At 37.1% G+C, this 12,384-nt stretch overlaps 1 protein-coding gene across 2 annotated transcripts in view; it reads left to right on the forward strand.

The window, feature by feature from the left end:
* SIK2 (salt inducible kinase 2) overlaps nt 1-12,384 on the forward strand; it is a 130,269-nt gene that overhangs the window by 10,650 nt on the left and 107,235 nt on the right. For both annotated transcript variants that reach the window (XM_015435694.4, XM_005579602.5), the window contains 2 exons: nt 3,386-3,502; nt 7,496-7,559. In XM_015435694.4, coding sequence (XP_015291180.3) covers nt 3,386-3,502; nt 7,496-7,559 — 181 coding nt within the window. The remainder of the gene's footprint in view (nt 1-3,385; nt 3,503-7,495; nt 7,560-12,384) is intronic.

Raw genomic sequence — 12,384 nt, forward strand, 5'->3', positions numbered from 1 at the left:
ATTTTTTATTGAAGTTTAATTAGATAACATTTTTAACTTTTTAATATATGTCATATATTTTTCACTTTTTCATTGTTGAGGCCAAGGTTCCAAAAGGGTATGAAAAAGGAGATTTCTCTGGGTAATACATTGCTTTAATTGATATTTAGTATCTAAACTCTTTCATCCCATTAAATATGATACTTAAATATTTATGGTATAAAATTGTCTCATGATAGGAATCATGCTGAGGTTTTAAAAACCATAATCCCTTCTCTCCATCTTTTTCTATTAGATGATTGTGACCCATCTCATTATAAAAGCTTTTTGTTGGGGGCAGGGGGTGCTGATATCTAGACTCACTCCTGAAATTGTAGGATAAGACATTTTCTTCAAAATATGCACGTCTGTGAAACTTGATGTGATCTTCCTAAGGAATATTGAGGATATTCAGTTATACACTTATCTTTTTATCTGGCAACTGTTACCCAAAGTTACCCAAAATATAATGGATTGTATCATACTCTTCATTGAGGAGAGTTTCTTTAAATGTATTTAGGTTTGAGGTGGTCCAATAATATTTCTAATAGCAAGTATATAATATTGATCATTCTACTTGCCTAGAAAAGTTTTACTATCTAGAATATTTTCATTATGGTAATAATCAAAACACCACCAAACATAATGAAAACAGCTATCACAGAACCTATGTACTTTACTCCCTAGAGAAGAAGCTTTCATTCTTAGGCAATAAATTTAATTTTATACATTATGTTTAGTAATCGGATTTCCCCTGGGAAGCTTGGAGCGTTCTACAATTAATTTAAATCAGGAAACAACCTGTGGACAGCAAGTTAGAAGTAGAGAAAGGTGAGAAATAAAACTTACAGTAGAGCTTTAGGACATAACAGCAAAGGATAGAGCAGCCACAAAGAAAGAAGAAAAAAACTGACTCTCCCCCCTAATTTTTTTTTTTTTCGAGATGGAGTCTCACTCTGTCACCCAGACTGGAGTGCAATGGCACGATCTTGGCTCACTGCAATCTCCACCTCCTGGGTTCAAGTGATTCTCCTGCCTCAGCCTCCCAGGTTGCTGGGATTACAGGCGCCCGCCACCAGGCCTGGCTAATTTTTATGTTTTTAGTAGAGACAGGGTTTTACCATGTTGGCCAGGCTGGTCTGAAACTCCTGACCTCAAATGATCAGCCTGCCTCGGCCTCCCAAGTGCTGGGATTACAGACATGAGCCATAGCGCCTAGCCTGATTCCCCCAAAATTTAACTACTAATAGCATACTGTTGACTGGAAGCCTTACCAATAACAGAAACAGTCCATTAACACATATTTTGTATGTTGCATGTGTTATATACTTTATTCTTACAATAAAGTAAGCTAGGGAAAAGAAAATGTTAAGAAAATCACAAGGAAAATACATTTATTACTCATTAAGTGAAGTGGATCATCATAAAGGTCTCCATCCTCATTATCTTCACGTTGAGTAGGCTGAGGAGGAGGAGGACGAAGAGAAGTTAGTGGTGGAAGAAAATTTGTGTATCAGTGAACCCACACAGTTTAAACCCATGTTGTTCAGAGTTAACTGTAATTGTATGAACAGGAGACTGCGGGAATTATGTGAAATGGCAAGCTGAATCCTATTTTATTGGATACATTTTGGAAGCATTGAGCTATCATAGCATGTGCAATTGCTGATATTAAAAGTTATCCTCGGCTGGGCACAGTGGCTCATGCCTGAAATCCCAACACTTTTAAGGTGGGCAGATCACCTGAAGTGAGGAGTTCGAGACCAACCTGGCCAAACATGGTGAAACCCCATCTCTACTAAAAATACAAAAATTAGCCAGGCATGGTGGCACACACCTGTAATCCCAGCTACTCGGGAGGTTGAGGCAGGAGAATCACTTGAACCCAGGAGGCAGAGGTTGCAGTTAGCCAAGATCATGCCACTGCACTCTAGCCTGGGCCACAGAACGAAACTCCGTATCAAAAAATAAATAAATAAATAAAAGTTTTCCTGAGGCCAGGCATGGTGGCTCACGCCTGTAATCCCAGCACTTTGGGAGGCCAAGAAGGGAGGATTGCTTGAGGCCAGGAGTTCAAGACCAGCCTGGTCAACATACAGATGGTCAACCAACCATCTGTATTAAAAAAAAGAAGCAGCAGCAGGAAAGTTACCCCAAAACAATAACATAAGGCTAAATTATGTTTAGAATACCCTTTGATATAATTTGAAGTACATTTTAGAGTTTTTTCAAAACTTAAATTTGGGTGATTCTCAATTATCTGAAAAATTTATTTAAATCATAATGCTTTATTTTCTAACCAAATATCTACTAATTTTAATAAATTAGTTCTTTTTAATTGCGTGAAAAAAATGTGTGTAATCACCGGGCGTGGTGGCTCACGCCTGTAATCCCAGCACTTTGGGAGGCCGAGGCGGGTGGATCACGAGGTCAGGAGATTGAGACCATCCTGGCTAACACGATGAAACCCCGTCTCTACTGAAAATACAAAAATTAGCCGGGCGTGGTGGTGGGCACCTGTAGTCCCAGCTACTCGGGAGGCTGAGGCAGGAACCTGGGAGGCAGAGTTTGCAGTGAGCTGAGATCGTGCCACTGCACTCCAGCCTGGGTGACAGAGCGAGACTCCGTCTCAAAAAAAAAAAAATGTGTGTAATCGTTGATTTCTGCCTACCTAGTCATTCACCTTCAAATGTAATCCCTTCAAATTATTAACCTTGGAATTGTCTGGGCTCCTCTCTAGTTATAACAGAATGAGGTCACAGTTTCTGAAATAAAATTCCTTTTACAAAGTTAAATTTTAGTGCAGTTACTAACATTTTAGTTTTTGCCCTTCGAATTTTAAAAGAAAATCCAATTGGTATTTTTTCATGGAATGAGTTTTAATATTTTATATTTAGCTTTTTGTCTGTATTCTTTGAAACTGATCACTTGCTTTTCCAGGAAAATAGTATTTCAGTGCAACAGAAACTGTCTTCTGAACTGTCTTCTACTTTGCTTATCATTTGTTTATAGTTACTTTACAGTGGGATGATAACTAGTTGACATAGCTACTAATTTAATCAAATAAAGATTTTATTTTTCAGTTTGTACAGGAGTAAAAAGACATTACCATTGTACTGAAAGAGAAACATGTTTTCGAGTTATTCTTCATAGCACACTAAAGACACAGCCAAACAACATCTACTGCCTTACACATGGTATTAGTTTAAGAAATATTTGTTGAATGAATGAACGTTGAATTTAAACTAGCTATCATCAGTGTCACGAACCTACAGGTGAAGTCTCATGTCATTTATTGACAGGATTCTTAACTAGAAAATATTAACTATTGTATACTAATTGTATTTATTTGTGTTCTGGGATGCAGGTGGCAATAAAAATAATCGATAAGTCTCAGCTGGATGCAGTGAACCTTGAGAAAATCTACCGAGAAGTACAAATAATGAAAATGTTAGACCACCCTCACATAATCAAACTTTATCAGGTATGACTCAGCCTGACACTATCTCCATTCATTCCACAAAATAGTTCTCTACTTCGTATCATGATTTTTCTTCTTATATTTGTGTTTCTAATCAATGAAAGAAAGTAAATGTATGCTTTTTGTAACTAAGCACATCCATTTTTTTATATTGTCTTTAAACTTAAAAATCAGAAATCTTAAGTCATCTCTCAGACTACAAGTTGTTTTAAAAGTTTGCAGTGTTGGCTCACACTTGTAATCCCAGTAGTTTGGGAGGCTGAGCAGGGAAGATTACTTGAGACCAGCCTGGGCAACATGGTAAAACCCCATCTCTACCAAAAAATATATATATACAAATATTAGGCTGGTGTGGTGGTGCACACCTGTAGTCCCAGCTACTTGGGAGTTTGAGGTGGGAGGATTGCTTGAGGTTGTAGTGAGCTATATCATACCACTACACTTTAGCCTGGGTGACAAAGTGAGACACTGGCTCTTAAGAAAAAAAAAAAGTAGTAGTAGTTTGCAGTTGTATGATTCCCTGCTTTTTAACTGCAGGGTTTTGGTGCTATTGCCTAATGAGGATATGGCAGTTTTGCTCATTTAAAAAGGATACTGTATGTTTTATGAAAATACAACCACTAAATTAGTGTATTATTCAGTGGCATACTGTGTAATACATAGGACTATATTTAGTTATTTGGTTTATTTTAGTAGATAAAATAAATTTGCTTTTTTAAAAAAGAATCGACTTTGTTATAATACTTTTTGTAAAATAAATTGCACCCATTTTATGTAAAATAAACCCCACCCATGGGGTGTTTTGTCACCATTTCTCGTTGTTGTTTTTTATAGCTTTTGGGGGTACAGGTGCAGTTTTGTTACCTGGCTGTATTGCATAGTGGTGAAGTCTGGGCTTTTAGTGCACCCACCAACCAGCCATGGTTTTTAAAAGGAGCATTTTTCTCAGATTTTTAAAGAGTAATTCATGTTTAAGAAGGATAATATAGTATAGAATATTGAAAAAAAATTATTTCTTAACATGTAGAATTTTTCTGTTGAAAAGCTCTTTTTAAACTGAAATGTTCCAGTATCCTGGCCCATTACTTTGATCTCCAGAGTGTAATGTGTATGCCCATGGTATGCTGGACTCAGCCTGTACCGGCTTGTTGAGAGCTGATTGTTCAACTTTCAGAAGCTTTGCAAGCCAATTAACATGATGTTAGTAGCTCAAAATCTGCATTGGTGGGAAGATTTACATCACAGAAATTGGCTTACAAATCAGGGCCTTTTTATTTTTTGTCAGAAAGCTGGCTTACTGGCACACCAGTATGTGCATTCAAGTAGATTAGCACAAATGTCCTTGGGAGTGTAAGAAGAAAATGCCAGAACCTCTAGTTATGTTTATTTTTTGTATTTGTTTTGTTGTGTATATTTTATAATGTACATAATATTTATACAGTGGCACATGTACGTAATGTGTGTGTGTGTGTATATATACATGTCACAATATGTGTCATGTGAGAGTATATATATAATATATATACACGTATATATTTGGCAACTTTATTTTTAATGGATTCCCATAGGAATCATGTTTATTGTATTCTATTTTTTTTTTGGAGAGAGGGTCTCACAGTTGTTGCCCAGACTGGCCTTGAACTGCTGGGCTCAAAGGATCCTCTCGCTTCAGCTAGGACTACAAGTGCATGACAGTGTGTTTGGCTCTAAACCAGTGGTCCCCAACTTTTTTGGCACCAGGGACCAGTTTCGTGGAAGACAGTTTTTCTACCTCAGCATTAGATTCTCATAAGGAGTGTGAATCCTCGATCCCTCACATGCGCAGTTCACAATAGAGTTCCCACTGCTATGAGAATCTAATGCCACTGCTGATCTGACGGGAGGCGGAGCTCAGGTGGTAATGCTAGCAATGGGGAGCCGCTGTAAATACAGATGAAGCTTCACTGTGTGGCCCATTTCCTAACAGGCCATGGACTGTACCAGTCTGTGGCCCGGGGGTTAGGAACCCCCTGCTGTAAGCAACTTTTATTGATAGAGATTTTCAATTTAAAAAATGTGAAGACCATTGGCTTATGATATGCCTCCTGAGAATGAGAGACTATGATGTGCCACTCAAAGCATTTCCTAAAAATTCTAAAACTACAGAGGTCTCTTAGGGCAAATTTATATGAGATTAGCCCAGTGCAGTGACATGTAGCCCCAGCTACTGGAGAGGCTGAAGCAGGAGAATCTCTTGAGCCGAGGAGTTCCAAGCTGGAGTACACCACAATTGCACCTGTGAATAGCCACTGTCCTTCAGCCCAGATAACACAGAGATCCCATCTCTATAAATAAATAAATAAATAAATAAATAATTCAGATTATTTCTCTCTTTAAACTTAAAAAAATTATTAATTTTTTTTTAAAAAAAGAAAACGTCTTGCTCTGTCACCCAGCGTCAGATGCAATGGCACAATCATAGCTCACTGCAGCTTCGAACTTGTGGACTCAAGTGATCTTCCTGCCTCAGCCCCTTCCCAAGTAGCTGGGACTACAGGCACATGCCACTATACCTGGCTAATTTTTAAATATTTTTTGCAGAGACAGGATCTCACTGTGTTGCCCAGGCTGTTTCAAATTCCTGGGCTCAAGTGAGCCTCCCACATTGACCTCCCAAAGTGCTGGGATTACAAGAATGAGCCACCCATGCCTAGCCATTTTTTTTTAAATTCCTAAAGAAGATATTTCTAAGAAACTAATTATATTCTTCAAAGTCTCTGATTAACCATAAACTAAACTGAGGATAAAATTAACATAATTCGTATAATGATTCTATGTATTTGAGGCGAATAATTGGTTACAGTTGATTTACGGATTTATTTAGGCCCAAATTGTAGGTAGCTCTTAGTTTTCTGGCCTTGTGGAGAATAGTCTTAAACCTACATCTTAAAACAAAATTAATTTTCTTCCTTTCAGTAGATAGCAGTTAGAGCATTACAGAGAAACACTCTAAAAATTGTTCATCTTGAATCTAAACACTCATTTTCTTTTTATTCTATTTTTATTTATTTTTATACAGATATTTTTTCAGACATAGTTTTCCTCCGTCGCCCAGGTTCAAGCAGCTCTCCCACTTCAGCGTCCTAAGTAGCTGGTATCACAGGTGCACACCACCACATCTGGCTAATTTTTGTATTTTTTAGTAGAGATGGGGTTTTGCCATGTTGGCCAGACTGATGTCAAACTCCTGACCTCAAGTGATCTGCCCACTTTGACCTCCTAAAGTGCTGGGATTAGAGGCGTGAGCCACCATGCCCAGCCTCATTTTCTTTTTAAATAGACATCTACTTAATGTAGTTTGAAAAATCAGATTTATGATGATGATGACATACTTCGTTCTGAATCTAGAAAAATGAATTTAAATAAAAGTATTTCACAGTAGAGCTATGAATATGAAACTTTTGAACAATTAGAGTACTTTGTAACAATATTAAAGTATAGTACAAGGAATATCACATTGTACCAGATTAGGTAGGCTACAGACCAGGTAAATTAAACTACTCTATTTTTTTATTCTTTTAATCAGAATCTACCATGATAACATAGGACTAGAAATGTCAGTGAGGAGATGTTGAAAAGTTGATCTTCAAAACTTATATTATCTATATTAGTACTTCTCAAACTTTAATGTGGATAAAAATCACTTGGCAGTTTTGTTAAAATGTAAATTCCAGTTCAGTATGTCTGGGATGGGGCTTGGAATTCTGCATTTCTTACAGGTGGTTGAATAGTGCTACTACTGCTGGTCCAAGGACCACACTTAGAAGAGCAAGAATCTCAATTTTTCACAAACAAATTAATCAGAAGGACATTGTCAGGCTTATAAACTCAGCCATCTTCTGAATTGTTCTTAACTGTGATTCTTTTACTAGTAGTTTCAGTTTAGGTAACTCCATAGAATATTGTGGAAAATTCTAGTACATTTCTGTCAGACTAATATGAATTATTTATCAATAGGTAATGGAGACCAAAAGTATGTTGTACCTTGTGACAGAATATGCCAAAAATGGAGAAATTTTTGGTAAGCTTTTTCCTTTAAATTTTCTGTTAATTTGAAAAATTCACTAATCTGCATGAATGGGGTATTTTCTATTAAGTTTCTGCTTATTTAAGTGTTGGTAATATAAGTGAAAAAAATTTAAGTGTTAGAAAATATTCAGTAACCTAAAATATGAAATATAACTTATTTCCTTGTATTTATTATATTAAAGGTACTACGTCTGTCATCTCTGTTAGAGATAGGGAGGAACTTTTAGTCATACTGCAAAGGATATTTTCTTTCTTTTTATCTTCTTTTTTACCTTTCTTTTGTATGGAAAGATTAGTCAGCAAATATTTATTAAGCTTCTACTATGTCCCAGGCATTGTGCTAGGTTTTGGGGATACTGTAGTGACCTAAATAGCACAATCTCTGTTATTGTGGATCTTACAGTTTAGTGACGTATTCACTATAGGTTTAAGACCTCAGGCAAGTCACTAAACCTCTCTGGGACTTGATTCCTTTATCTCTAATAAGAAAGTATTTGATTGGTGTTTATGATTCATTCTAACTTTAAAAAAATTTAAATGTTCTATTCTAGCTTTCACCTAAAATATCTATTTATTTTTACTGTGTGGAACCAGAGCACTGTAGCTATCTAAATCTTTTTTTGTTCTTAACTTAAATTTTAGTCCATAATTGTTTTTTAAACAACTTTATTGGAGAATAATTCATATGTGATAAATTACATGTATTTAGTGCGTACAGTTTCGTAAGTTTTGATACACATTTGTGAAGCAGTCACCACAGTCAAAATATCCATCACTTCCAGAAGTTTCTTTGTGCCCCCTTTGTAACTCTTTTGCCCCATCTGACACCCAAAAAACCACTGACATGTTTTTTGTCATTATGGATCAGTTTGTATCTTTTGGAGTTTTATATAAATGGAATTATACAGGATAAACTCAAATGTAACCATACAGGATATATTCTTTTTTCTGTCTAACTTCTTTCCTTTAGTATAATTATTTTGGGATTCATTCCATTTATCAACATGTAATTTCTTTTTATTGCAAGTAGTATTATATTGTATGAATATACCCCAGTGCTTATTCATTCATCTATCTATTGATAGACATTTGGGTTTGTTTCAGTTTTTGGCTGTTACACATAAGTTACTATAAACATTCATATACAAGTCTACACAGTCTACCTTCAGATAATACTTACCACTTCACATATAATATAAGAATCTTGGCTGGGTGTGGTGGTTCACGCCTATAATCCCAGCACTTTTAGGAGGCCAAGGTGGGCGGATCACCTGAAGTCAGGAGTTCAAGACCAGCCTGGCCAACATGGTGGAACCCATCTCTACTAAAAATACAAAAATTAGCCAGGCGTGCTGATGCATCCCTGTAATCCCAGCTACTAGGGAGGCTGAGGCAGGAGAATCACTTGAACTTGGAGGCGGAGGCTGCAGTGAGCCAAGATCACACCACTGCACTTCAGCCTGGGTGACAGAGTGAGAATTCATCTCAATTAAAAAGCGGGCACCTGTAGTCCCAGCTACTCGGGAGGCTGAGGCAGGAGAATGGTGTTAACCTGGGAGGTGGAACTTGCAGTGAGTCGAAATTGTGCCACTGTACTCCAGCCTGCGGGGACAGAGCGAGACTCCGTCTCAAAAAAAGAACCTTATATCAGTGTACTTATCTTTTGCCCCACCTGGCGTTTATGTTCTTGTTGTCATATTTTACTAATACCTATTTTATAAAACACAATACAGTGCTATTTTTCTTTAAGCAATTATCTTTTAAAGAGATTTCCTCATTTTTTGAAAATAATCTCTTTATCAGTGTAGCTACCTTTTTCTTTAAACAATTATCTTTTAAAGAGATTTCCATATTTTTTGAAAGTCACATCTATTTTTCAGTGTAGCTACCATTTCTGCATTCCTATGTATGTATATATTTTTATCTAATGTCATTTTTCTTTTGTCTGAAGGATTTTCTTTAGTGTTTCTTGTAGCACAGATCTGCTGGGGATGAAATATTTCAGCTTTTATATGTCTAAAGTAGTCTTTATTTTTGTCTTTGTTTTTGAAAGATATTTATACTAGGTATAGAATTCTAAACGGACTTTTTTCTTTCAGTACTTTAAAGATGTTGCTTTACTGTCTTCCCATTTGCACTGTTTCTGACAAAAAGCTACTGTCATCTTTTTCTGTATTCCTGTGTATATAATGTGCCTTTTTTCTCTGGCTGCTTTTAAGGCTTTCTGTTTATCACTGGTTTCAACAATTTGATTATGATGTGCCTTTGTGTGGTTTTCTTTATGATTCTCATGTTTGGTTTCATTGAGCTTTTTGGATCTGTGACTATACTGTTTTCATCAAATTTGGCTATTTTTCAGCCATCATTTTCTAACTAATTTTTCTCTTCCACCCCTCTCTTCTCCTTCAGATATTCCGGTCAAGTGTATATTAAACTGTTTGAAATTGCCCCACAGCTCACTGATGTTCTTTTTCATTGTTAAAAAAATCATTTTTCTCTATTTCATGTTGAGTAGTTGCTATTTCTGTCTTTAAATTCATGAATCTTTTCTTCTGCCATTAATCCCAGCCAGTGAATTTGTCATCTCAGACATTGTAATATTCTTTTCTATAAACTTGACTAGGACTTTTTTTTTTTCCCTTCCATGTCTTTCCTTAGCTTTCTGAACATCTAAAATCCAGTTATGGTAATTTTTAATGTCCATGTATGCTGATTTCCAGCATCTCTGTCAGTTCTGGGTTGGTTTTGATTGGTTGATGTTTCTCCTCAGTTTTGGTTACATTTTCCTATTTCATTACATATCTGATAGTCTTTCATTGGATGCTAGACATTGCCAATTTTACCTTGAGCACCACATATTCTTGTGTTACTTTAGGTTTTCTTGCACTTTGTTCTAGGATGCAGTTAAGTTACTTAGAAACAGTTTGATCCGTTTGGATCTTGCCTTCACGATTGAAACAGTGCTCAGTCTGGGTCTAGTTACTTCCCACTTCTGAGTATTCTACTCAATGCCCCATGAATTCTGAGGTTTTATGGCCTAACCAGTAGGAACAGGCACCATTCCTGGCTTTGTGTAAGCACCAGGCAGTGTTCTCTCTCAGCCTCTCAGGTGGTTCTTTCTCTGGCCTCTGGTGGTTTTCCCTCACACGTGAGCTGATCAGCACTTTCCTGAGTGCTCAAGAGACAGATCCCTCTGCAGACCTTTGGAGTTCTCTCTGTGTGTAGCTCACTCTTCTTTGGGACTCTTGGCATTGTCTACTGAACTCAAAGACATTGCTGGACCACACCTGGGTTTCCCCTCATTGTGCTGTGGCATAGAGATTCTCTCAAGGCATTAGTTGGAACATTCACAGATCTCGCCTCATTTGTCACCTGTCGCTCAGGGATCACTTTCCTTTGCCTGATGTCCAGTGTCTTATAAACCATTCTCTCATGTGTTTCGTGTTTTTGTTGTTGGGGATGGGAAGGTTGTTTCAGGCAGGAGGATAAATCCATCTTAGCCAAAAGCAGAATTATTTAGTCCTTTCAAATTTGTTGTTAATCTAAGGTATTTTAAAGGGAAAGAACCATATGCACTTCTATAGTTTTGAAAAATACAGTGTTTGCAGTTGGATTATAAATAAATAGTTCTGACTAAACTCGTTGTATTTCAGAAATGATGTCTGCTTCCTTCTTTTGCTTATTTTTTTTTTCTTTTTTATGCTACTACTCAATTAGCTTATTTTAATTCTTAAAATATTTGTTTCAGCTAGCAGCATCTTGACTGATGCTATAATGGACTGTTACAGTCTTTGAAGTCAAGCAAATCTGATTTACAATGCCGGCTATACCATATTAATTGCTAACATTACTTTGAGCAGGATTCTTTCCTTTTCTTCCCTTTTTCCCCTTTATTCATTTTTTATTTTTCTTGGCTTTCTTTCCTATTTCTTACATTCATTTATTCATTCATTTATTCAGTCTTTCAAGAAATCTTTATTGAAAACCAACTACTTGTCACACACTGTAATATGGTAAGAAAACTGCAATGAAGAAAATAGACAAAAATCTCTACTCTTTTACGTTCCAGTGTGGGAGACAGAAACAAAATAGCTGAATTATGTAGCAGATTAGATAGTGATGAGTGCTATGTAAATAATAAAGCAAGGCTAGTGGGTTGGGAGGCATGGGAGTTGATTGCAACATTAAATAGAGCAGTCAGAGAAGGCCTCACTGGCATTTGAGCACAGACTTGAAAGCACAGTCTTGTCAATATGGTAGAACAGGGATTACCCAGGGAGAGGGAAGAATAAATGCAAATCCCTGAGGCAGCAGTGTGCTTGGTGTGTCCAAAGGATAACAGGGAGGCCAGTATGACTCAAGAGGAGCAAGCAAGAGAGAAGAGCAAGGAGGAAGAACAGTAAAGAGGAGGTCAAAGGGTAAATGGGAGGCAGGAGTGGGGCAGATTTTGGGGCTTTGTGTAGGCCTTTAGAAGGATTTTGGCTCTTACCTTCAATAAAATTAGGGAACCATTTTCGGCCAGGTTTCAGCAGAGAAGTGACTGCATCTAATGTAACATTTTAAGAGCATCGCTCTGGCTGCTGTGTTGAGAATGGAAAAAGGTGGAGACAGGGAGACCAGGTAGGAAGCTGTTGGAGCAGTTCCAGTGAGGGATGATGGCAGCCCAGACCAGGGGAGCAGCAGTACAGGTAGTCCTAAGTGGTCAAACTCAGAATATATTTTGAAGTACAATCAGTAGAACTTCTCAACAGATGGAGACTACCTAAGTAGTAGGTATAATTGTGGAAGAGGCCAAGGTCTGATCCCTGAGCATTTAA

This window comes from Macaca fascicularis, chromosome 14, assembly GCF_037993035.2.
Source record: "Macaca fascicularis isolate 582-1 chromosome 14, T2T-MFA8v1.1".
Taxonomy (NCBI): Eukaryota; Metazoa; Chordata; class Mammalia; order Primates; family Cercopithecidae; genus Macaca; species Macaca fascicularis.